Below are 24,034 nucleotides of genomic sequence, written 5' to 3'. Positions count from 1 at the left end.
GGAGTGTCGGCTCCGTGTAAAAATCTGATGTCTGGGACACCCCAAAAATTCGCCAGAAATTATGAACCACAACTTGCGAACCAGTAATGGGCAATCTGATATACGCGGAAAGCAATGCATTCATTATAAAGCTATCACCTTCACTTTGAATATCTACCTCACGTACAACCTCGCGCAAAGAGTTGAGTAACCACTTTTTCGCTCCTGCCCCTCTACAAACCAGTATACCTATTCGACGCTTCCACCTCAGCTGAATAAACAACTGCAAAACTCTCACCATGCCTACTTCAAGGTCTCAAAGTATCCCTCGTCGAATGCGCGACATGTTCAAACCATGTCGCAGTCCAAGCAGGTATCCGGTTTCTCGTAGAACGCTCAGAAAGTCTCGCCTGACCGCTGTTGAGCCGATACCCATTGCAATGGATGACGAGATTGCTATCGTCTCTAGCTATAGTATCAAGTCAGCTGCAGGCAGTATGCCTAGCAAAGTCGACATGGGAATCGGGGCTGGCCTCCAAGCTGATGGGAAAGCTTACAGTCCTATCAATGGTATTTCGCCCCCCATCTGTGATTCTGCATCCGAGACTGAACTTTGCTTTGCAGAGACTGCATCGGCTAAGAGCGATTCTCGTACTCGCCATGATTCGCTCGACGTCAGCGTACGCGAGTATGTCGACAGCAAGACCACCAAAGCTTTGCATGAACCCCCATGCAACTGCCCTTCTCGCACCCCACTTAACTTAGTAGTCAAGTTCGGGCTTGAAAGCGTCGGCGAAATGCCAACTTCATCTTTGAAGCGCTTCCCTATCGATACCAATATTTTCTTTGGTCCGAAGCGTGTTGGACCATTCGTCTTGCCACCGTCCTCCAACACATACCACGTTCAACTGGGCATCATCGGCGTATACACGCTCATTATCTTATTTTCAGCAATAATAGGCCCCAAGACTATGTTCCTCACGGTTTGGAGGCTGTCGGTTTCGCTGATTTGCTACGCTATGCTCGGACGGTTCCTCGGGTACAACGTCGAGACGCGACAGGACTTCCTTCTAGCACCAGGACTCTACGTTGCGGGTCATGTACAGAAGTTCCTGTTCAGTGTTCGCTTCAGCGCGAAGGTCATGCCCAAGCCCTTCGCCATCTTGGACCCTAAACAGTAATGCTGCATGATCCCAGGAGGTGCAAATCGGACAAATTGGACTGGAGTGCAGGTACACAAATACTGGGGTTTGGACGTGACGAGGTTTTCGAGCCACAGGCACGTTTACAAAGGGCTTTCAGCGCGGGTACTACTCTTGGAAAAGTAGCACAGACATAGCTGCTTTGAACAATGGAGGTGACCGGTTAACACAAGCAAGACAAAGGAAATGTTGTGATCTGATAGCAAGAGTTGAATGAAGAATGAATCTATCTAAAGATGACGCTTGAAGACAAATATCGGCATAGCTCCTATGCTCATAAAATAAACCCTGACAAACCCACGTCTATGCATCTATGACCCTCTCCACCCAGTTTCCAGCTTTTAGACCGTGCAAGGTCCTTTCCATCTCTCCTTCCTCCAGGCACAGTGGTATCTCGAATGGTGCTTGGTCTCCCCTTTGTCTTGGTAGAATCTGCATGCCACCTTCCCACATGTTGTGCGGCTTGCGGATTGCGGTAGGCTTACACCGCCATCTCTCTCCGTCCCCAGTCTTTGAAGTCCCGGGAATAGCCCAGATAGTATCAGCGCCGATGTGCTGCCAGCTCGTAATGAAGATATCAGGCCCATTTCGCGTTTCGAGGTTAAGCATCCATTCGGAAGATATATCCCTTTTAGACAGCTCCAACAGACGTGTTTTGAACCATTCGAGGTCGACATCGCCCAAACCGCTTGATAGTGCTAGAGCAACTGGCGCGATATTCTCAGCGTTCATGTTTTCGGCTGTTGGCATCGATGCGAGTGCTATGGGAACGATCATTCCGTTGGCGCAGTTGCCAAGGTAGTCGTCCGGTAGAAGTGAGCCAACGTGCTTGCGATGGTCGACCGCGATGCCAAGTGTGGTATCCTTGACGCCCTTCTCAAGCATAGCTTCGCGGCGAGCATTTGTGACCTGACACCAAACCAGCGAACAGAGCGCTGTGAAGTTTGAGATGCGCACATTAGTGCTATGTGAGAGCGAATTAGCCAACTGACATATAGTTGCCGCCGAAAAGACGAGCAGTTTAGCGCTGAGATTGTAGGGAGAGTTGCGTAATGGTGGATCGACTCTATCGCCTGGATAACGAAACTCAGGGAGCTTCATCGATATTGCGCCTTCAGCTAGAGAATCGAGCGCATTTCGTGCCTTGTTGAGATCGGCGGCTTTGATCTGAGCTGGGATTCTTTCCGAATCACTATAATCACGAGTACACTTACTCCACGTTTCGTATATCTTCGCGATACCGGTACCATCGACAACACTGTGGTGAGTGTACGCGCTCAAGACCAGACCTCCGGAGACGAAGTTGATTTGCACAGCAAAGACAGGAATTGGCTTTCGCTTCGCGAAGGTGGTCAGAATCTCGGCGTAAGGATCGTCAATCCCAGGATGCGATCTCAGAGCAAACGGACAAAGGACGTCAGCAGGTAAGGCGGAAGGCGGTACGCCAGCTTCAATTAAGGATTGGTATTCCAGGCTGTCCAGGTCGGAATCGTTAACGGTAAGCATCCGCGAGACTAGGTCCACATCTATGCTCTTCGGGTATCGCACGGTCAAGGCTCCAGTCTCGGAATCAAGTATCTCGACGGTGCCAGCAAGGAAAGGAAACTGTCTCAGCGTCGCAAGCAGACCGGCAGTCAACACTGTTTGTGCTTCTCTTCTCATTGTAGATGTAGCTTCGGCGAATGGGAATATCAGCAGCTGTCGAACATAAACTCGAAGCACTGTTTGATCGAGTCTTGAGAGCTCAAGCACCTCCATTTTTGAAGCCATATGTATGGAAAGGAGAACGACCTCAATTCGATTGTCAAGTGAGGATCGGTTAGGTATTTCGCTGGCCGGAACAGTCCTTTCTAGATGTGGTTCTGCTAGCTGCAGTGCTGTATCTGTGAGAGTGTTGTTCAAGGAGAAGACAGGTAAATCTAAATGAGTCAGGCCGAAGCGCGGCCCGCTAATTAATTCAATTCAGCACGTTTGCTCCCGAACTCATCCGGTTTGTACGCTTCACATCTTTTTTGAATGAACAGGGATTGAGTGAGCTGTGTCTCTCGGGTGCATAATGTAGAGTTCTATAACCGTTTGTGACCAGGAACGTAACAATGTTCACGCCGAAGCCTGCCGCAACGGCTCCTCCGCATCTTGGCAGCGTCATATGACGTCACTGATCCTTCGCTATGTTCACCGTGCTACTACAATGTAACATCGCACCTTCTTCGATTGTAGATGTGCTGCAGATGCGGGGTCGGGCGTTCAGCTCCGTGTCCATCGTTTCATGTATGATAAGGGTCTGGTGTAACTAGCATTGTCGTACGCAAAAACAGCCAGATTTCGAAGTTCCAGACTGTGACCACACCATGCGTTTGCTAACCTGCGCTTCGATACTGACGAGCCTGATTCGTGCCGCTGCTCAAGACATAGATTACACCGAATTTGTGAACCCATTTATTGGATCTGAGGGTGCCATCACAGGTTATGCATGTATGTCGTCTAATCTACTCAACCGATACATACTGACGTTCATAGATGGCGGGGGTAATGCCTTCGTCGGTGGAGCAGTACCCTTTGGCATGATCAAGATCGGCTTGGACACTTACGAGGAGCCTGTAAACCAGAGTGCCTTGAATGGTGGATGGACTCCACAAGGATATGTCACTGCCATCAGTTTGATGCATGAGTCCGGAACCGGAGGCGGACCCAAGTATGGCTTTCCCGCGCAAATGCCCTTGACATCGATTGATGGCGACGTCAACCTGCTAGATAACAGAACGTATTGGCAGAAGAGGGTAAATAAAGTAATCTCCAAACAGCAGTCGATACTGATTCTTGGACAGGAAGGTGAAGATGTGGCGACTGTGGGCTTTTTCCAAACAAAGCTCGAATCCGACATAACAGTTACACTGTCGGCGTCGCGTCATGCTGGGATACACCAATACACGTACCCAACAACATCGGAGAGTCATGTGTTGGTCGACTTCTCGCACTACCTGCCGCACCCCACCAGATCCTGGGACACCCAATTCTACACAGGCGGTGAGATCGAGATACAGTCCAATTCAAGTATCTATACTGGATATACCTCAATCGCAGGAGGTTGGTGCATCGGCGCTCCAGTCACTGTGTACGTTTGTGGGGAGTTTGAGACACCTCCCAACGAAGCTCGGGCTTTCAAGGGCAAGAATACCTTCCCAGTCAGCCGCCACTTCCGAGGCTTCAACAACGCCACGACACCATCGCCGACGTTCACCGGAAACAGTGCCCGCTCTGGACCTCTGAACGATCGCGTGGGTGCCATATTTACATGGAACAACGTCACAGAGGTAAAGTCAAGAGTCGGCATCTCGTTCATGTCTGTCGACAAAGCATGCCATTACAAAAATGCCGAGATACCCAGCTGGACCATTGAAAACACTGTGCAGGCAGCACGGGATGAATGGAACCGAGACGTCTTCTCGAAGGTCCGCGTCGACACTACAAAATCAGCGAACCAGACAAGGCTGGCGCTCTTATATTCAAGCTTGTACTTTATGCATCTTATACCAAGTGAGCGCATTGGCGAGAATCCTTTGTGGGAAAGCGACGAGCCGTATTGGGACGATTTCTATACGATGTGGGATCTTTTCCGCAATCAAGTCTCGCTGTGGCACCTCATACAGCCGTCTTACTATGAGTCTATGCTTAGGTCACTCATTGATATGTTCAGAAACGAAGGTTGGATCCCGGACGGTCGCTCGGGTAACTACAACGGTCTAGTGCAAGGTGGTTCGAACGCAGACAACGTACTCGCCGATGCGTATGTCAAAGGATTGAGAAGCAACATTAACTGGACCGAAGGTTATGCCGCTGTCAAAAAGAACGCAGAAGTCCTGCCTTACTTCGATGAGAACCCAGTCGACCCTCAAGGCTCGCTTAAAGAAGGCCGGTCAGCCCTTGATGACTGGATTCTGCTGGGTTACGTGTCGACGGACCGCAACTCCCGCGCTGTCTCGAAGACAGTCGAATATGCCCTCAATGACTTTGCCGTGAGCCAAATTGCCGCTGGCGAGGCTCCTGAAGACCGTGACCTATACTTGCGGAGATCAGCTGGTTGGCAACTTAGCTGGGACGCCGAAGCATCCTCCCGTAACTTTACTGGCTTCGTAATGCCGCGTTTCGCAAACGGCAGCTTCGATAAGAACTACAACATCACGAACTGTGGAGATTGCAACTGGTCCGACGAGAGCTACGAAGGCACTGCATTTGAATACTCTTTCGTCGTCCCGCACGACATCGAGCGAGTCATCGATCTTATGGGCGGTCCAACGCTCTTTGAATCACGACTTGATTATGTGTTCCAACCTAACACCTCGGGTGTCGATCTAGGCGTGAATGGTCTCGGTATCACCACGATCAACAATGTTGCAAACGAGCCTGATTTCCAAACGCCATATCTTTACAACTACCTCAATAAGCAATGGAAGAGCGTTGAGCGTTCGCGACAGTTGGCGAACGATTTCTACTTCAACACGAGTAATGGTATACCTGGGAATTCCGATGCCGGAGCGTTGAACTGTTGGCTGGTGTGGCAGATGCTGGGCCTGTACCCAATCGTCACGACACCCGTCTATCTTCTTGAAAGTCCATGGTTCTCGGACATCAATATCACGATCAATCACGACAAAACGCTGAGGATCAGGGCAGAGGGTCTAAATGATGGAGATGGCAAACAGGGCTTTTACGTCCAGGGTGTCACGATCAACGGAGAAGAGTGGAACAAAAACTGGTTCGAGCACGAAGACGCGGGAGGCATTATGACTGAAGGTGGTGAGATTGTTTTTACGCTTGGTAGCGAACAAACGATCTGGGAGTCGGGCGACGTACCTCCTAGTCCAGGTCACGCCGACTTGAACTTTGAAAGCGGAGTACAGTGAAGCGAACATCACTTTTCATCTAGGAACGCTAGTCTTCCCTCCCTCATCGCCTTTGCGGTCAAAAGTACAGCGCATCTTATCTCATCAGACTTTTGCAGTGATCTAGTATCTGAAGGCTTTTACTAGACAAAAGCAAACTTCTTGTTGTCGTTTCGTCAGAGGCATCGTCAGTGGCGCAGCGGGTTTGTCAGCAGAGGTGATGGTACAGCTCTAGGTCAAGTATGTTCAGGAAAGGGATTTGCCGTGTTCTGTTACAGTCCTCGACATAGTTTCACGAGAAAAAAGTTTGAGACGGAAGAGATGATGTTGACGTAAAGAAAAAGGTATGGTAGTGTAAGGGAAGTGCGTCAGTAGTGGTAGCCAGTGTGGCTTAGCGCTTCTCGTTGACAATGCCCCCACCTCCGTGTCCTTAACATAGCATTTCGTTCGCCTCACTCTGTTGTACAGCTGTTTGTCTAAATGGTGATTACACGTGGACTGAGAGGGCAGCACACCCCAGGCACTCGCTTATGCTGTGTCCAATGAGCGATGAGTCTCGAAGGGCGCGTGCATGGAGGGGCGCTGGCCTGTTGGGCCTGGACGTATACTCATGGGTCCCTAGGCTGCCTACCATGGTATTTGAACCTGGTGCTCCCACGTCTTGTCGTTCATCCGTGAGCAAAAATTTCCCAGGTTTCCTACATTATGAACGATTCCTCTCTTGTCACAGAAGCGAACGAGTCTCTCCTCTTTAAAAATGTGACTTGGAATCTGGAACACTTCGTTACTTGTCCGTATGGGAACGGTGATCTCTTTGCCGACGACCTTACCTTCACATCTGAGCAGCTCATCTCCGAAGACTTGTTCCAGCCATCTGGATTCGAGCAGCATGACATCTTTGGGATCAGGGGAGAAAGCAGCTGCCCTGTACTTCCGTACGTATATACTAGATGTGAACGACGGTCGATTGTCGAAGCGATGCTAACATTGAGGGGTGGGGGCAAAATCTGTCGACGTTTCGCTCAGCCCGTTATAATCCATACCACCTCCCCCAGTCTCCTTATACTTTGTTCCATGTACTGCAGCAGACACAGACCCGTCCACGGTCTGTTGAGTTGCCATATTAGGTTCTCCAGTGAGCTAGCTTGGAGCCACACATGCCCTGAACCTGGCACCCCTTTATTATATCCAGCCCTGCATCTCCAAATCTATTGCCACCGCAGTCACGATTGAGCCCCTATCTAGGTATTCAGGTTAAACACATTCTCAGACCAATCAGACGCGCGCTTCAACTCATTTCCTTTGTCATGTATACCAAGCCCAAAGGATAGCCGGAAGGACAATTGCCGGCCGTACCCGCCGGACGGACTCCCGCACATGACTGCAGGAACAATTTTACACCAACACCCCCAATCACACCTAAGCAGCTTTCTGGATGGAACCTGGCCTCACACCATCGAGCCCGTCACAGCCTGTGCACCCCCGACCAGCCGGACCCACCCCCATACCTCCACCAACAACCCGGAGCCGGACGGAGACATCCCCTCGACCATCCCATTCCGCATCGAGACGACCTACGCCTGCATCGAAGCGAACTGCAACAAGAAGTACTCACGCAAACCGGATCTCGTGCGCCACTACCGAGGCGCACATCTCCATGATCAGCGGTACAAATGTCGAATTGCTGCATGCGAGCGCTCACAGCGAGGGTTCCCACGAAGAGACAAGCGAGACGACCACGAGAGAAAGGTGCACAAGCGGAAGGTGTGAGGCGAGAGCGGAGAAGGGTACGGGATAAAGGGAGTGTCTGGATGAGATCAACGTGTTCCGGTAAACAGTAGACAGAGGAAGAGGGTATACAATGCAATTATGTACAACCAACACGCTGTGCTGTGAGATCCCTGTAAGATGCTTTATAACGCCAAACAAAACCCCTAGATCTATTGATAGAATTTCCAGCTCACTTCTTTGCAGACCCACTTCTTGGTTGTCTCCTTGATTCTGTCCGTCATCCACCCACTGGTCCATTGCTGCGCGCCTTCTTTCTTCTCAACGGGCTTGCCTGCTCTGATTACCTTGCTCATATGGCACTCGCCATCACCGTGCGTAGTGTATCGCCACTGCAGACAATCTTCAACTTCGATGCAGACCTTCTTGCATGACTCGGCGTTGTCGGCGCCGTCTTTGACCATGGTGCCGATGACGTTCCAGTCGACCATCTCTTTGGTTTCTTCTTCCTTCTTCTCGTCTTTCTTGTCACCTTTCTTTTCGTCTTTCTTCTCACCTCGTCGATGCGGCGGCGAAGCAGCGGCTTTCTCCAGCTTTTCTTTTGCGGTGCGCGCATCATCACCTTTCTCGCCGTTGAGTTTCTCGCCGTTGAGTTTGAGCTGCTTCTGCCGGCCCTCTGGTGCGACGATCTTCGTGTCCGATCCCAGATTGTCCCAGTCCTCTACTTGCGTTTTCAGGTGTGGCTGCACGTACTCTTCGAATGCATCTCTGTGAAGGTACGGCTTCTCCCAGCCATTCTTGTCTGTCCACTGTTTTTGCAGGTCCCAGCTCTTGTTCAGCGCCTCGTGATCCATATTGTGCCATGTCACGGCTGGTGCGCACCAATGCTTCCGTGTGTAGTCGAGGGTGTTCGGTTGCTCGCCCTGCATGAGAGGCCACGACGTATACAGCTCGACATGCGCGTCATTAAGGGCAGTTGCAAGGATGTAGTCGCCACAGCATTCCTTGCTGATTCGCTTCTCCCATTGGTTTGCCCATCGTTCCTTGTATGACCTAGCATATTGTCGCAGCGCACCTTGCGAGAGCAAGATACCAGGACCGCGTTGTGCAAATTGGACGTGGTTGATGAACGACTGCGCGCCGCTGTAGTATGCAATCCTGTAGTCCAGCCTGTCCACCCACTGCAAGAGATTTGTCCAGCTCAGTCCTGTATCTGCCTCTATGAAAGCATAAAACTTGGCGTGCGGGTTCATCTGGTATGCTTCGTATACCATAGTCAGCATCTTCCACTTGTCTAGTTCCTTTGTCTTTTTTGGATCTGGCTTGTACTCGGGGTCTGCCTTAATGATCCTGTACTCGCGGAATTCGTCGTGAAGATCAAGCGTCTCTGAGCTGATGTCACGCAATGCGTCGTATACTGGTATGCCGTCGATCGTGCCTGCGTGGTCGCTGAAGATGGCGAAGTTGGGAACGCAGGAGAGGAGGCCAGAGAGGTGCCCCGAAAGCTTGTCGAAGATCTCGGCTTTCGAGGTCTTGACGACTACCATGACGTCTTGGGCATGACGAACATCCTTGCAGAATCCCTTGACTGGAGCAGCTGTATGCTCGTACGGTGTGAACGAGGTGGGCGAAGCAGTCGCAGTGGTTGTATTGAGGCTTGATTTCGTCTCTGTGACAAGTTCTGGAGTTGCACTAACTGTCATCTGAGTCGCAGACTTTCCACTCTTCTCTGCCTTCTCCTTGTCACTCCACCTGCCTCCGTCATGCCCAGCAGGACCTGTCTCCTTTGGCCCATGCAGTGGCGTCTGCTCTTCCACACGATCTGGTCTCTTCGTCTTGTCGTCCCATCTGTGATCGCCATCTTCCTTCGGCCGCTCTCCTCGCAACGTCGGTGTGGCAGTAGAAATGGCGGGGGTCGCGTGAGAGGTGCGAATGACGGGCGCGGGCGCAATCGGGTCGTGAAGCTTTGCTTCGTCGGCAGGGTGCTCTATTATGGGTAACGAAGGCTCAGCAAGCTGACGTGGGAGGCCATAAGTCCAGAGGAAGCTGATTAAAGAGAAGGTGAAGAGCATCACAACGAGGCGGGACGGGGTGAAAACCGAGCGCATTGCGGCGATTGCAGGCAGCAGTCGCCTGGTACTCCGAGTCAGAAAGTCGATTATGATCGAAGTATTAAGTGACTACATCAGCGCATCCGTTTTGTTGTCATGATCGCGCTTGAGGCTGCGGCGAACGTCGTGGAGCATGAGAGGAAGGTACAGAGGAGGCGGTGCGTGGCGGCCCGGCGGCCCCTTGATTGTGGCGTGGCCGACAACTTAGGTCCCACCACCAGAGCCGAGCATCAAAACCGCAATTGCAACCACAGTCTGAGAATATTGGCGTATGTACGACCCCAAAGCCTGAAAATCGTGACCGACATGTGAGTGATATCCATGATCAAAGTTCGGCTGCTAAGTCCGGCACGGCCGTCTCCCCGCGCGACGCGACGCGCATCGTGGCCTGCTGTCTTACACCGAGTCGAAAGCTTGGCCGAAACGCCGTGAGGACGAGGCGAATTATGGTGAGCAGTTCGACGTGCTTGAATGCCACTATTTTGTAGAGATCACAGTCAATTATTATGGCGCTGCTTGACGCCTCCTCTCGATGAAGGCTATGTACTGTCCGACCAGACAGCCCACATGTTCCTCCCTGGTTCAAACGCGTTGGTCGATCGTCCAGGAAGGAACTTTGATTGGGAGACCTAAGAAACCCTGTTGTTCCATGCGACCTGTCGACATACTTGCCTAGTAATATAGTCGTGACCTTCTACGGATGTAATCGCAATCTGGACATTGAACAAAACGCCGCAAACTTGAGCGACGCAATGGGTGGTTTTTCCGCTTGTGCCCTTACATTTTTCCTCACCAATCATCTTTCGTCAAAGTGCGGTCTGCACGTGGCCGAGCAATTGCCGTCTTTAATGCGCGCCATTCTCGATCACTACCACCACACACCGAGCTCATCCCTGCCCCTACCATTCTTTTTTGCGGCAATCGACCAGTGAACACAACGTAAACAACTGGCTATCACGACAATTCGGTCCGCCAGGAGAGGCGCATGTACCCCGCATGTCCTCAGCATGTGTAAGCATTACATGGCACAGGGGCTGGCGACTCTCAACATTGGTTGTACCATTGCCCGCTGCGTATCAGTCTTTGATGCAGCGCTCGCGCCAGTCTCGAAGTTCATCCGGTGGATTCCATAATCCCTCGGGAGTCCCGGGATTAACAAAATACAATCTTAAAGTGGACACCCCTGTAGGACAACGGTGCGACAATGACGCATCTATTGACCAAATGCCCTGCACCCTTCGTGAAACTATATCTATCCAACGCATCCTATTCGCCAGTCAAAGTATACAAAGCTGTAATAGGTCATGGATCACCCGCAGCAAGCTTTAGCAAGCTTCGTCGCTTGCGAGCACGACCCCGTTTTACTATCAGTAAGTCCGAGCCGCTGAGGTCATGACGGGCTCGATCTGGACGACTACGAGAATGTAAGTAGAAAAGCAGCGGAGTGTCCACAGTGCAGGCATTGTTCGCGTTCAGCAGTAGACCCCCATCACAAAAGTGAAGTCCAGATCCTAAAATGGCACCCGCAGAGCCCAACCACAAGCCTTTCGAGGTACAAGGCGAGTTGCCAGTATTTGAAGAGGAGCTTGAAGGATGGAAGGGCTACATCGAGTGGGAAAGATATCCAGAGAAAAAGAAGAGAGCAGCAGAGATCATGGCGAAATATGATTTCCCTGTGGTCAGTACTCTTGCGCTACCCGGGGAAAAATTGAGTGACATTCTGATGTTTGGCAGCCTCCGGAGTTTCAGATGGAACCGTTGCCCAAGACTAACCCTATCTTGGAAGGAGTACGTTGGAAGTGAGTTTCCATATATTCGCTCCATGTCTGAACAGACGCTTACACAAATAGACACTATCATTATGCCATGGGGCCAACCCTAAGCAACGTGCCGGATATTTCATGGGAGTATGTCAAGAAGGAAAAAAGCGAGGACATGATCCATGTCTTACAGTTCCCCTATAACGGTGAACCACCAAGGGCAAGTAATCGGATCATGACGGCTCAGACAATCACTGACCCATCTATAGAAACGGCTAGTTGAGGTACGCATTCTGCGATGCCACCTTCAAGCTTCCAGCTAATTTGTATAGACTGAGATCACCAATAACCCCGATTTCTTCGTCCGTAACCATGGCGGTATCCCAGAGATCGACCCCAGCAAATACTTCTTCGAGGTCGAAGGTCTGGTCAACAACCCCAAGAAGATCACTCTCGATATGCTCAAAGACGAATCCATCTTCCCCCGTCAATCTACAGTTGCTACACTGCAATGTTCTGGCACCCGCCGTATTGAGCAAATTCACGAATACCCTGGTGACGGCGACGAGCTCATCAATGCACCCTGGGGTGAAGGCGCCATCGGTACCGCCCGCTGGACCGGTGTGTCCCTCAAGAAGGTCATCAAGTACTGCGGTGGACTGAAGGAGGGTGGTTCGCATCTTGAGTTCTTCGGTGCAGATACGTACTTCAAGAAGGGCGAGGTGTACAACTACGCGGTCTCTGCGCCTGTCCGAAAGATGAAGATCAACGAGATATTACTGGCGTGGGAGATGAACGGCGAGCCCCTCCCTGCGATTCACGGCGCACCGCTTCGTGTTGTGGTTATGGGCTACATTGGCGCTCGTTCCTGCAAGTGGCTCACGCGCATCAATGTCATCGATGCGCCTTCGATGGCCCCTGTGCAGATGAAAGAGTACCTCTACTACAACCCCCAGATGGGCAAGCAGAACGTGACATACAGCAACGGTTTCAGTATCCAGACCATGCCTGTCTCGTCTGCAATCATGACGCCAGTGAACAACGACGTCATCATTCATGACGGCAAAATCACATTCACCGGCTGGGCTTACAGTGGCAGTGGATGGCCGGAGCGTGTCGAAGTCAGTAATGACGGCGGAGGCGTATGGTACGAAGTACCCAATGAGAAGTTGAGTAAGAAGTACTTCCACGCCTGGAGAACATGGTCCTTCGAATGTCCAGTCGATGCAGAAGGATGGTTAGAGTTCTGCGTCAGATGTTGGGACGATGCATTGAATGTAGGTTCTGCCAGAATCTCTTACCGAACCGCGATACTAATATGCCCAGACCCAACCCACATATGTCCGCAGCGCATGGAACTGGGATCTTCACGTTACGTCTTCGTGCCATCGCGTCAAGTTGTACAGCGTCAATAAGTCGAAGCCGATGACTGCTAAGCGACTGAAGCAGTTCGAGGATCGAGGCTTGCCTTTCTTGCCGCTTACGCGCCCTGTGCCTTTCGACCTTGAGTCGGACGAGGAGTACCTCAGGGAGATGTCCAGACGTGACGGTCGCGATCCTGAAGAATAGTCACTGCTAGGATCGAAGGTCGACGAAATCCACTTTAATCTTGGTAGCATTTAGTATCATATGACATAACGTTTTCATCTGAGTCATCTACTCTTGCTCAGTTCCTCACTTGACATTTCTCGTAACGCTACCTGCCGTTGCCGTTATAAGCCAATAAGTTCGCCGAGCCCATAGTATCAGTCACCCTACCCGGGGTCGCTAGTTCCAGTACTCTCGCCTTGATATCAGCCGCGCTTAACAAGCCCTCAAGACCCCGCAGGTAGCTTACGAGGCCAGCGACGTGAGGCGAGGCCATCGAAGTACCACTCATGGAAGCAGTCGCAGTATCAGAGGTGAAATAAGCTGACGTGATACCTGTGCCTGCAGCAAAAATATCGACTGCGGGACCATAGTTAGATCCAGTAGTGCCGCCGCGACGCGCATCGTTGCTCTGAACATTTCCGACGCAGAGAACCTCGGGCGAGCGGGCGGGTGAGCGGTTGGAGGCAAGCTGGTTCTCATTGCCTGATGCGACGACGGCGAGGACGCCGCGGTTCCACGCGGCCGTGACGGCCTGGTCCCAGATCGGCGAGCCAGGGCCACCAAGAGACATGTTGATGACAGACGCGTTCTGTCGACCCTTAGACACGATGTCGTTGACTGCCCAGTCGAAACCAGCAATGACAGAGGACGCAGAGCCCTGGGAACTTTCAAAGACCTTAACAGCGATGAGAGTAGTCTGCTTAGCGACGCCATATGTTGTGCCGCCGACAGTACCGGCGACATGAGTTCCGTGGCCCTGGTTGTCGTTGTTATCACCACCGACTGCGTTGTAGCCGAATTGAGCTCGGCCGCCAAAATCCTGGTGAGTAAGCCTGATACCGGTGTCAACGACATAAGAGAATGTCCCTTTCCCACCAGTGTTGTCGTAGATGTAGCTGGAGGCACCATTGGTGCGTGATGAAATACTTCCAAGTCCCCAGGGCGCTCTGCTCTGAGTGACGAGCGCATTGGTGGACATGATGTAATCTTCAACAACATCCATAACCTTGCAGACATGTCAGTGCTCTATATCGGCTACAAATGGGTGCTGTTTACCTCCGGTAGAGCCTTTAATTCCTCAACAGTCGCCGCATCGAAAGCTCCAGCGTAGCCTTTGAATTTCCCGAAGCCATACTCACGTTCGACCCCCGCCTCTTTCTCAGTAGCGGTTGGACGGCGATGGCGCTTAGCAATATTGCGTGCCTGTATATTGCGAACAGTATTGTGGTGAGCAGTTATGGACGCAATGTCGGCATCTGGTTTCAATCGGACGATGTATTTGCCAGGGATAATCCCATCAGTAGAAGTGACTGGAGCAGCACTGGCAAATAGTGGTGTTGTTACTGCCACAAGAGCAATGACATGAGTGAAGAACTGCATCTTGGAGATATTGAGGGACGACAGAGGAGCTGGACAGGCTGCTCCTTGAGGCTACGCACAGCAGGAGTGTACTTATAATCAGTGCGCCACTACCGCCATCCAGAATCGCGATATTGCAAGAGCGAGAGCACGGTCTGGATTGCTCAGGAGCTTTATCTTGACAAAATGTCTTGTCATGCTTAGCATGCCCTCTTTGGCAAGTTTCCACTCCCATAGTCAAGGCCAAGATTTTCAGCCACGAGATCGACGCTGGAGGAGGAAATGAAGTCGTAGCTATTCACACTCTGGACTATGCTAGACCAGGCCAGATGTAGTGTAGGCTGCGATGCTAGGCTGGTACTGGACGGTGCAATAATGCACTAGGGTCAAAGCGCCTGGTGCATACCCCTTATGGTAATGCCTCTTCTCCTTTCAGCCGTTGAGTTGTGAAGGACTTTAGGTCGTCACTATGGCTTTTATTCCACAGATATGCGAAACAAGCAATTGCAGCCCGATTCTCTGTGAAGGATACATGAGGACTGGTGCTTCAACAAGACAGAGGAGGTACCCCTTGAGAGTGTCGCCTCCGCGGGCCTGTGATGGCCTTACAGGGCGTTCATTGCAGCCACAGCGGCGAAGACCATCTCGCTGTAATTGTGTACCATGGAACGCACGAGGATCCGTCCTGCAGGTAAACCCAGATGCTGCAGATCTCCCATAGCGCAGATGCGTGTGCCGTCGGACGCAGGCTGCAAACCTTGATAAGCGAAAAAGAACGCTTCAGGCCGGGTTGTGTAGAATTCAGCAAAAGATCAACGTCAAGCTAAGCTTCGCAGGGTACAAAGTTCAGAGGGCCAGCTCGGTACACACGAAATGGCGTTCAGCCAAGAGCTGTGGTAATGTTGTTTGGCTGGAGAAGATCTCGGCAGACAGATCCCATCTCAACGGCACACTTAGCGCTTGCCGATCGGCGGTCTCGGCTGCCAGCACGTGACTAGGGAGCCGCTGCCATCAACAACTACACATGGCAAGTAAAGAAAGCCATCTCGTTTGCCGCATCAGCCTCAATCCAGTTTTGAGGTATCAGTTTTGGCTGCAGAGCGCCTGCCTAGGTGGTGTCTCGGAACCACTGCAACCATTGCTGGAGAAAGAGCGACAACATCGGGAGCTGCTTCCTCTAATGTATCCACGACTGCTGCGCCGCTCTGGATATCTTCCTAGAAATTTCCGTCTCAAAGCTACGTCTGAGTTTGGGCAGGACCCCACCTTCCTGATGCTGGTCGCGGCCACGTCGCGGCGTTTCTGCGATCTTGCTGCTCCAACCTTGGAATTCTCGATTTCACCCACGATCATATCATTCATTTAACACATTCGTTCAAACATGTGCTTCAGCTCTGGTGATAGCATTACGCGGCGTCAGTATGTGCATGTGCGTCAACATCGACCGAGCGGCTAGGTGCGCAGATCGATGCGTGTGGTGGTCTCGGACGTGCGAGAGGATGGAGATGTAGCACACACCTATCGTCCCTTGCCCAATGAACCTGCAACAGAGGAAAGCAAAGAGCTTGTTTGCGTGGTCAAGAGGAAGAGGTTGAAATATGATGGCTCTTCAAGCAAGAAGAGTGGTACAGAGTCATCCAGAAGCCAGAGAACGGGTCCATTATCAATCAAATCATTGGCAACATTCCTCGGAATCCTCAACAGGTCAAGTCGAGATCATCCGAATGACACTGAAAGAAGCGATTTACATGTGCGTCGGAACCCCACTTCTGCTGCTGAAGAAGATTCAAATGCGTTATCCGCAACGCAGGTTGCAACAAGTGGCACGAATACTACCGGAGGTCAGTCGAGACCAAAACGACATCACCGGTTGCCGCACTCAAAAGACACGGGAGAGTCAGTTATAGCAGCGACAGACGACGGTTCGCGCCAAGGCTCTACGCGGACGCCTATCATTTCACGATCAACGGTGCTAGCAGCCTCAAGGCTAGGGCAAGCAGCGGGAGCTAGTTCTCTTTCCCCAGAAGCAAGCCAGCCAATGAAGCCATTTGCCGAAAAGCCCATCTATTCGGACGATCCAGAACTCCATGTACGATCGAGCAGTGTATTTCAGCAGCCTGGGATGAGCCGTCGACAGTCGAACAGTTTCGTTTTCGATTCGCCTCTTCGTGGTATACGCCCAGTCGGATCGTTCCACGCAACAGGCGCTTCCGAAACTACGAAAGCTGCGCTCGACAATGCCGATCTAGATTCTGAAGGATCTCAGTCCAGTTCATGACGATCGACCCAACTGACACCATCGCAAGCTTTCAAAGGCTAGCACAGCTGTAGTCGTGAGGTCAGGACCTAGTTCAGCCTGGACTTTCCCCAGTGGACGCGGCTTCTTGAAGGAGAGATGAGCTTGAAGTTGTCAGGGCGTCTACATGTCACATTCACCGAAACAGTTCTTGTATAGGTTTGCAATTCCATCGATTTGGTAATCCTAGCAGGCATCATGCTGCAGTCCTAATGCTCGTCCCGTCTGTCGATCCAATCAAGCAACACTCGTCGACCCATCAGTCCCGACGTGATTCTTCTTCTCCTTCTCCTGCTGCACCTGCAATGCCGGTCCCTCGTACCCAATAGCCTTCAGCCATTTGGGATCTATATTCTCCACCTGAATGTACGGCGACACGTCTGAATTCGGGTATTTTATGTTGCAAACCGCGTGGCCCATGCCCAGGTGCGCCCATGGATTCTTGTGCTGGTACTCGATATCGAAGTCCTCATAGCGAGGCGTCGCGATAACTTCGATGTACATGTTCGACGATCCGGGCCAAACGGCTACATATCTGTCAGTTGAGAAAGCAGGAAGTAGGGGGGAGTGTACCATTGACGCGGCCGGTGTCGTTGTTGCGGTACCACGATCTGCACTCGCCTTTCCAGACGGTGTGCTTGATCCATTCCTGAGCGTGCTCGTTGAACTGGTCTGTGATCTCTTGGCGCGGGACCCAGGACTTGATGTGGTCGCGCTGCATCTTCTTGATGATCTGGATGGCGTATTCGCTGACGCTGAGCAGCGGTCCGGTTACAGATCCGTTTTCAACGGGCCTGGTCGTTGTCAGCATAACTTTCATTTCATTCACGAATGGCCTACCATGTGGGTCCAATGAACATGAGCCAGTTCGGCATGTCAGGGCAGGCGAGACCAAGGTACGATTCCGGCGCTTTCTCCCACTTCTTGTACAGGTCTACTCCGTTTTTGCCAATCACGGGGAATCGTGGTCTGTATGTTACGTCGAAACCGGTGGCACAGACGATGGTGTCGACCTTGCGCTCAACACCATCGCTGCCGATGATGCCGTCCTCGGTGATCTCTTCGACCGCTGTGAAGTGCACGTCCACATTCTCTTTCTGAATGGCTTGCATGTATGGATCTCCAGGGGTAATACGACGGCCTTTGTTGTATTAGTACCGCTTTTCATACGATTACTAACGGGGAACCTACAGCCAACTTCAAATTTGGGTGTGAAACCTTGCAGGAGTCTCTCGTCCTTAATGAACTCCTTCATCCGCTCTCTAAACAACTGCTGAGCCGCCTTCTGCGCCTCGCTGTTGGAGTAAAACGCGCCCCAGAGGCCGTTGACTTGTCCTTCGATGTCTTTCGCATGGGCAACCAGCTTTCTTGGGTCGTGGCGGAACTCGTCTCGTTCCTCCTGCGAGTACTCCTTGTTCTGCCCGTAGTTGTTCGCAATCTGCACGAACCACACGCCAGTGCGTACGAATACGTCGAGGTGTTTCGTGTGCGGCTGCATTTTGGGCACTGTCTGGATTGAGGATGCACCCGAGCCGATCACTCCAACGCGGTCGTTCTCCCACTCTTTCTCCTGGTACTCATTCGGCCAGTCTGCGGTGTGCACGATACGGCCCTTGAACTTCTCGATGCCCTTGATCTTCGGCCACTTGTAGTTGTTCAAGATGCCTGTTGCGTAGAGTAGCAGGTCGCACTCCTCGTCCCATTCTTTAGTCTCGCCAGACGGCGACTTCTGCCGCAGTGAGACTTTCCACTTGCCTTTGTCATCTTGCCACTCGGAACGCACGACTTCGGTTTCGAAGGTCATGTACTTGCGCAGGTCGAAGACTTCGACTACCTTTGAGAGATACTTGTGGATATCTGGTGCATACGAGAAGAAGCGGGGCCAGTCTGGATTCAGGGCGAAGTTGAGCGTGTAGGCGTGGGATGGAATGTCGCATGCGCAACCTCCGATAAGTCAGTCTCTGAGCGTAATACTAATGCATAGCACGTTATCGAAGTCGTCTCACCTGGGTATCGATTCTCCAGCCATGTCCCACCAATATCGGAGTTCTTTTCGTAGATGACATGCTCCACGTTCTCGCAATGCTTCTGGATATGATACGCCAGCTGTATACCAGATACACCCGCTCCAATTGTCAGAATCTTCAGTTTTCTCGTCGACGGGTCCTGACGCTGTGTCAACTGCTGCTCTCACATCGAACACACACTCACATTGTAGACTGTGTTTGGGATATCATAGCCCGTTGATCCAGGAGTAGAGTAGTCCCAGCGCTCGTCCTTTCCAAGCGAATTGAGATCCGGAGCCATTGTGTGGTGGTGACGTCTTCTCTGCCAACCCTTGCGAACTTATACAAGTCTTCTCGGAAATTCCGAAAATACGCACAGGAAATCTCACTGCGTCTGCAGGTGTCACCGCCTGATGAGACCTAGGCTAATGGAACCCTAGATATTAAGTCGGAGTACTGTACATCAGTTGATGTTTATAAGGAAGGATACAACAGTGCGTCAGCTCGGCTGTATCCATCCTGAAAAGACTGACTCGAATTCCGCGAGAGCATTGATGTCATCGCTCCAAACCCCGATACATTACGACTATGTTTTTTCTGGATCTCACTGTTCACGTTTCACGGCCAGGTTTGTCGAAGGACTAACCCTAGCGTTGCGCGGGGACTTTGCGGGGTAGCGCTTCCCGAGGTTCGTGGCCACTGGCACGTCAAATGACAGCTCAACGGGATCTTCTCAGAGGTCTCGTGCGGAATACAATCTCGATGGCTCATTGGCTGAAACAGACGGGTAAGGTTATTAGCCGTTCCGCGGCTTGGTAGCGCTGAGTGAGATGTTCCGCACAACGGTGAAGTACCGGGACCCACCCTCTATGATAGATGCGTTATTCCTTCTTGAACACTGCTTCTATGGGGACCTCCGGCTTCCTCCTTTTGTGTTTGTGGTGAATATCGGGCGCGATGCGTCTGAAGTGTGCATGTCGGTAACAAGGCCATGCGTCTGTTCAGTTGAACAATCTCATGTATACCGAATTCCCGAACAAGGATCAGAAATTCAACGTAATCGATGTGCATCTCTCGCGTGACGACTTTACTTCAGGGGTTCTCTTCGGTAATGTGTTATCTCTTTCCGGACCTATAGTTCAGACGTGACCATTTGGAGCATACGACTATATCTGACCCAGGACGATAGTTCCATGGAAAAGAAGCCGAAACTTAGCACGAACAAACCCTTACTATCGACACCAACCATGACATTCTCAAGACCCCCCTCCCGAAAAGCAGAGACACCACACTTCGCCAGGGGGGGGGGGGAGGTGGATCCGCATTTTTATATAGAACTGCGGATATCTGCTATATCCGTTGACGAGTGGTGTTATCCAGTAAATGCAGATTGAGGCAGGCATCGGATGCCTCCTTTCAGAACTCCGAGAGAGATACACACTAACTCAATCCATCACCACAACTTTTCCTTCCTCTGCAGCATCCCCAACCTTTCCGGCGTAACAACACTCAAACTCAACACCCCCCCAATTACAATCCCAAGCAACAGCACCAAAAACACCAACGCCCTATCACTGCCTCGCTGCCCCTCCCTCGCCCCCCATGCCTTTGCACCCCCCGGCGCATACTCCCCCTTCCACTTCTTCAGTGGCGCCACCCCATGCTTCTCCGCATACTCCACGCCCCTCTTCATCCCCGGCATCCCATCCACACTCCTCGCACTCTTCCAGGCCCAATACCTATCCATTGACTCCTTCTCATCGCCGTTCTTGAACTTCTGCTCCTTCTTCTCAAAGTGATCATTCAGCACCGTGCGATACTGAACGAAATCATACTTTGGCACCGAGAACCCACACGACGTGCCGCACTGGTGCACATCGACCAGCACGATCGCGCGACTCCCCACAATCGTCTTGACCTTGTGCTCGGCCACGAACGCCTCGTACTCGGCGGTCCCGGCCTCGACTGCCCGCCCAGTGCCCCAGATGCGCACGATCTGCGGCGCGCCGTCGAACGCCATGAACATGACGCAGATGCGCCCGTTACCGGGCTCATGCAGGTGTGCATGTGTCTCGATGCCAGAGCCGGTGAGGTCGAGGTACCAGAAGGTGGTGGGCGAGAGGACGCCGAAGAAGTCGGGGCCGCCTTTGGGGGAGATGTTGATGTGGCCGCTGGAGGAGAGGGGTGCGGTGCCGACGAGCAGCATTTGCTGTTTTTGGATCCAGGGAATGAGGCTGGTGGGGATGGTTTCATAGTAGACGCCCATGGTGGCGGTGGGGGGTTGGAGGTTGTAGGGGCGTGTGGTGGTGCGACACAGAGGCAGACGCGAGGGTAGATGTAGGATCTTAGGTTTTGATACCAGTATGTACGCAGGGCGTGGGGCTAAGCGCTAGGGCGTAGCGATGATCTTTGGAGGTATGATTCACAGTGCTGTCAGTAGTCGTCCGCGGCCGATACCGGTGTTCGCTGGCTATCTCCGCACGTTGCAATGGATTGTGCCACTGTGCAGTGATAAAAAATCGAGTTCGGAGGGCTGCTGTGACCAGGTTCAGATGCAAAGTTATTCAATGTTCGTAGTGCAGTGGGGTGAACGCTGGGGTTCGCGGGGGAGGTAGCCGAGGATGGGGGTCCCGCGGATGCTGATTCGTCACTTTTCAAATATCAAGAACGCTGGCTGCCGATAGTCCAAGTCCACATTCTGTACTGCAACGCCTTTTAGGAATACTAAATATACACTTTGGAATCGGGGAGCTCAGAAATAGCTTCCTAACTGCCCGCGTATTCATTTCCATACCCAACGCCCACCTCGCCAGGAAAGCTGGCCCAGAAGTCCTGCGTAGCGTTCATCATGATTTCTTCCAAATCCGCATTGCTTAGATCGAACCCTTCGAAACTGAAAGCCTCGTCAAGCTCCAGCGGCGGTATGGGGTTCGGTGTATTCCACGAGTACGTGTTGTTGAAGTTTGTTGGCGTCGGCGCTGCCGTCGGCGGTGTGGCGAGCGGCTGGCTTGGTCCCAGCGTGACACTGAGAAACTTATTCTGGCACGAGTTAGATTTTGAATTTGAAAGTGTGGTGGGCAAACGTACCTCTTGTGGTGGCGGAGATATGACTGTCTGAACGATAGTGGTGTCTGGCCCCTTATTCGCCTCCGAAGGCTTCTGCACCGGTGAGGGCTGCAGAGCTCCGTAGTCGATCATAGCTCGTCGCAGCGCTTTGCGCTCTTCTGGAGAAGCCGGTCCGTCCTGGCCGGAGAAGGAGCGATAATAGACCTGCATGCGCTTGATGGTCTCGAACTAGCGATTGTTAGTGGGAATGCTGGTCCACATGATCAAGACACTCACCCATGTCGCTGCCATGGGCCACTGCGTTTTCATCTCTTTTAAGAACGTGCAGCCCTGTATGACCCTCTCACGCGCCTTCTCGACTATCCTTGGGTCATCTTCGTCGCTGGGAAAATTGAAGGAGTACAGCATGACACCGACTGCTGTGTAGATGGTGAAGCCAATCCATGGCACCAGACCGCGGAGGAAGAAGACGCCGAACGTGCGCATCTCCTCCAGCATCTCCAACACCATGGTTGCCTCTTTGAACAGCTCCTTGCGCGAGGTCTTTTGCCAATTCTTCCACAAGTCGGTGTGCTCGTTGTACGAATTTGGTGTCTCTTCGCCTACTGCACCGTTCTGCTGGGGCCCGAGCACGGGGAGATAGGCGCGATGCAGGAACATGTAGCTCATGAAGTAGATGCTGTGCATGTAGCAATAGGCCTGGCCCTGCTCGACGGCGTTGTGGCTGTGCAGCGCGAAGAGGTCGTAGCGCGTGCGCTGGGGCAGGTTGTTCTTCCAGCGTTCGAGCTCGTAGATCAGCTGCTGGAACTGCGACGAGGGCGACCACGGCAACTCCGTCTTGAAGTCCTCGGTACACGCCCAGCGCGCAACCTTGCCCCAAATGTTGGCGACGCGCATGCTGTGGCCGATGATGCCAATGTCGCCGACGGGCAGGGCAATGGGCGGCATGTGCATGTTGCCATCGAGGCGCGGGGTACACGTGGGCTCGCCGAAGACAAAAGCCTCCTTCTCACAGGGCAGCTGGATGGCCATGTCGGCGGCATTCAGCGAGCGCTTGCGGCCCTTGCCGCCGCTTAGCAGCGAGTCCATCAGGAAGCAAGTCCAAGCAGTGCGGCGGCGCACCTCGGCCTCGATGAACTCCTCACGCGTCGGCATGCGGTTGCGCGGCGTCTTCAGCTCCTGCGTCAGGTCCATGACCTCAACCAGGCGGATAGCCATGCCTAGGTAGATCCACGCGCGGCGACCATTGCCGGCGCCCCAGTCGTGGCCGGTAAGCATGAGCAGCGCCTGCACGCGGCTGATGCTCGGCGTCTCCAGGTCGGCCTGCAGCAGCTGACGCGCGCGCGCGGCGTAGGCATTGCTGGCCTCGGTCTGTGAGGTAAAGCCCGCGGGCGGGTCTTTGACGAAGCTGCGGCGTGTCAGTGCCAGCGGGCATCGCGTCGCGGGGCGCCTACCGCACGGCCAGGGCCAGCAGGGCCCACACCAGGTACAGCTCAAGAGTGTGGTCGCGGATGCGCAGCAGCAGCGTTGGCGTGTGGTGGAAGCTCCATTTGTACGAGCAGCGCAGGTAGCTGTTCTTGACCTCGTCTGTCAAGAGGTCGAAGGGGTCTAGCCCGTCGAGCAGCGAACATGCCGCTCTCGGGCTCAGCGGCGCGGCTTCTGTGGGACTCGGCAAGTGTGCGTCACCACGGCGAGAGAGGGGCGTAGCAGCTGCTGGGGCGCCCGGGGGAGTTGCGCCTTGAGTCTCCTCTGAGGGCCGCGGGCGTTTTGGTCTGCGGTGAATTGCTGACGTGCCTGGTGCAGGAAATTCGCAGAGCGCGGCGCGTCCGCTCTGCCGGCAGCGGTCACACGGCGGTGCGTCGTTGTGGATGCACTTCTGCTTCGCGCTGCGGCACGAAACACACGCCACAGGATTCCGCATCGAGAGCAGCGATGCACGCGATCAGACGCGACAGGTCGAGGGGGTGGATGCCGTCGCACTGCTGCCGCTGCTGCCGCTACCCTCCCGTGCGACGCCGGGCATTGCGGCCAAGCACTTGCTTCGGCGCCTGTCC

The 24,034-nt window shown here is 52.9% G+C and overlaps 10 protein-coding genes across 10 annotated transcripts; 4 read left to right on the top strand and 6 right to left on the bottom strand.

The window, feature by feature from the left end:
• Positions 1-419: 419 nt before the first annotated feature.
• On the top strand, positions 420-1,160 carry C7974DRAFT_413065 (uncharacterized protein; the record flags this gene model as incomplete). The annotated part of the gene is made up of 1 exon (XM_046143697.1): positions 420-1,160. One exon carries the CDS (start codon positions 420-422, stop codon positions 1,158-1,160), a length of 741 nt encoding a protein of 246 aa, XP_045997019.1.
• Positions 1,161-1,375: 215 nt separating this feature from the next.
• Positions 1,376-3,249, bottom strand: C7974DRAFT_394139 (transferase family-domain-containing protein). The gene has a single exon (XM_046141846.1). It carries the CDS (start codon positions 2,949-2,951, stop codon positions 1,485-1,487), a length of 1,467 nt encoding a protein of 488 aa, XP_045997018.1. The 5' UTR covers positions 2,952-3,249; the 3' UTR covers positions 1,376-1,484.
• Positions 3,250-3,394: 145 nt separating this feature from the next.
• On the top strand, positions 3,395-6,427 carry C7974DRAFT_183735 (glycosyl hydrolase family 92-domain-containing protein). The gene is made up of 3 exons (XM_046136418.1): positions 3,395-3,656; positions 3,702-3,961; positions 4,010-6,427. The coding sequence occupies exons 1-3, from the start codon at positions 3,533-3,535 to the stop codon at positions 6,083-6,085; spliced, it is 2,460 nt and encodes an 819-aa protein (XP_045997017.1). The 5' UTR covers positions 3,395-3,532; the 3' UTR covers positions 6,086-6,427.
• Positions 6,428-7,200: 773 nt separating this feature from the next.
• Positions 7,201-7,919, top strand: C7974DRAFT_183767 (uncharacterized protein). Its single transcript, XM_046136421.1, has one exon. The coding sequence runs from the start codon at positions 7,442-7,444 to the stop codon at positions 7,832-7,834; it is 393 nt and encodes a 130-aa protein (XP_045997016.1). The 5' UTR covers positions 7,201-7,441; the 3' UTR covers positions 7,835-7,919.
• Positions 7,920-10,216, bottom strand: C7974DRAFT_183748 (uncharacterized protein). Its single transcript, XM_046136420.1, has one exon. The coding sequence runs from the start codon at positions 9,898-9,900 to the stop codon at positions 8,005-8,007; it is 1,896 nt and encodes a 631-aa protein (XP_045997015.1). The 5' UTR covers positions 9,901-10,216; the 3' UTR covers positions 7,920-8,004.
• A 1,203-nt stretch (positions 10,217-11,419) lies between these two features.
• On the top strand, positions 11,420-13,296 carry C7974DRAFT_453874 (Oxidoreductase, molybdopterin-binding domain-containing protein; the record flags this gene model as incomplete). Its single annotated transcript, XM_046145885.1, has 6 exons — positions 11,420-11,581; positions 11,638-11,702; positions 11,754-11,883; positions 11,933-11,947; positions 11,996-12,940; positions 12,990-13,296. 6 exons carry the CDS (start codon positions 11,420-11,422, stop codon positions 13,230-13,232), a joined length of 1,560 nt encoding a protein of 519 aa, XP_045997014.1. The 3' UTR covers positions 13,233-13,296.
• A 63-nt stretch (positions 13,297-13,359) lies between these two features.
• Positions 13,360-14,633, bottom strand: C7974DRAFT_310937 (subtilisin-like protease-like protein; the record flags this gene model as incomplete). The annotated part of the gene is made up of 2 exons (XM_046138290.1): positions 13,360-14,259; positions 14,310-14,633. The coding sequence occupies 2 exons, from the start codon at positions 14,631-14,633 to the stop codon at positions 13,360-13,362; spliced, it is 1,224 nt and encodes a 407-aa protein (XP_045997013.1).
• Positions 14,634-17,064: 2,431 nt separating this feature from the next.
• C7974DRAFT_394121 (uncharacterized protein) lies at positions 17,065-19,607 on the bottom strand. The gene is made up of 6 exons (XM_046141845.1): positions 19,120-19,607; positions 18,915-19,074; positions 18,100-18,852; positions 17,749-18,049; positions 17,482-17,702; positions 17,065-17,435 (listed from the first exon to the last, which is right to left on the bottom strand). Exons 1-6 carry the CDS (start codon positions 19,213-19,215, stop codon positions 17,146-17,148), a joined length of 1,821 nt encoding a protein of 606 aa, XP_045997012.1. The 5' UTR covers positions 19,216-19,607; the 3' UTR covers positions 17,065-17,145.
• Positions 19,608-20,367: 760 nt separating this feature from the next.
• C7974DRAFT_453866 (uncharacterized protein) lies at positions 20,368-21,549 on the bottom strand (the record flags this gene model as incomplete). Its single annotated transcript, XM_046145884.1, has 1 exon — positions 20,368-21,549. The coding sequence occupies exon 1, from the start codon at positions 21,178-21,180 to the stop codon at positions 20,368-20,370; it is 813 nt and encodes a 270-aa protein (XP_045997011.1). The 5' UTR covers positions 21,181-21,549.
• Positions 21,550-21,585: 36 nt separating this feature from the next.
• Positions 21,586-23,968, bottom strand: C7974DRAFT_394114 (fungal-specific transcription factor domain-containing protein). Its single transcript, XM_046141844.1, has 4 exons — positions 23,435-23,968; positions 22,257-23,388; positions 22,002-22,208; positions 21,586-21,953 (listed from the first exon to the last, which is right to left on the bottom strand). The coding sequence occupies exons 1-4, from the start codon at positions 23,899-23,901 to the stop codon at positions 21,681-21,683; spliced, it is 2,079 nt and encodes a 692-aa protein (XP_045997010.1). The 5' UTR covers positions 23,902-23,968; the 3' UTR covers positions 21,586-21,680.
• Positions 23,969-24,034: the final 66 nt, after the last annotated feature.

The sequence above is a fragment of the Boeremia exigua genome (genome assembly GCF_020726555.1).
Source record: "Boeremia exigua strain MPI-SDFR-AT-0100 chromosome Unknown C7974scaffold_6, whole genome shotgun sequence".
In the NCBI taxonomy this organism is placed as follows: domain Eukaryota; kingdom Fungi; phylum Ascomycota; class Dothideomycetes; order Pleosporales; family Didymellaceae; genus Boeremia; species Boeremia exigua.
Note: the sequence above shows the minus strand (reverse complement) of the source record. Positions and strands in the feature narration are given on the sequence as shown.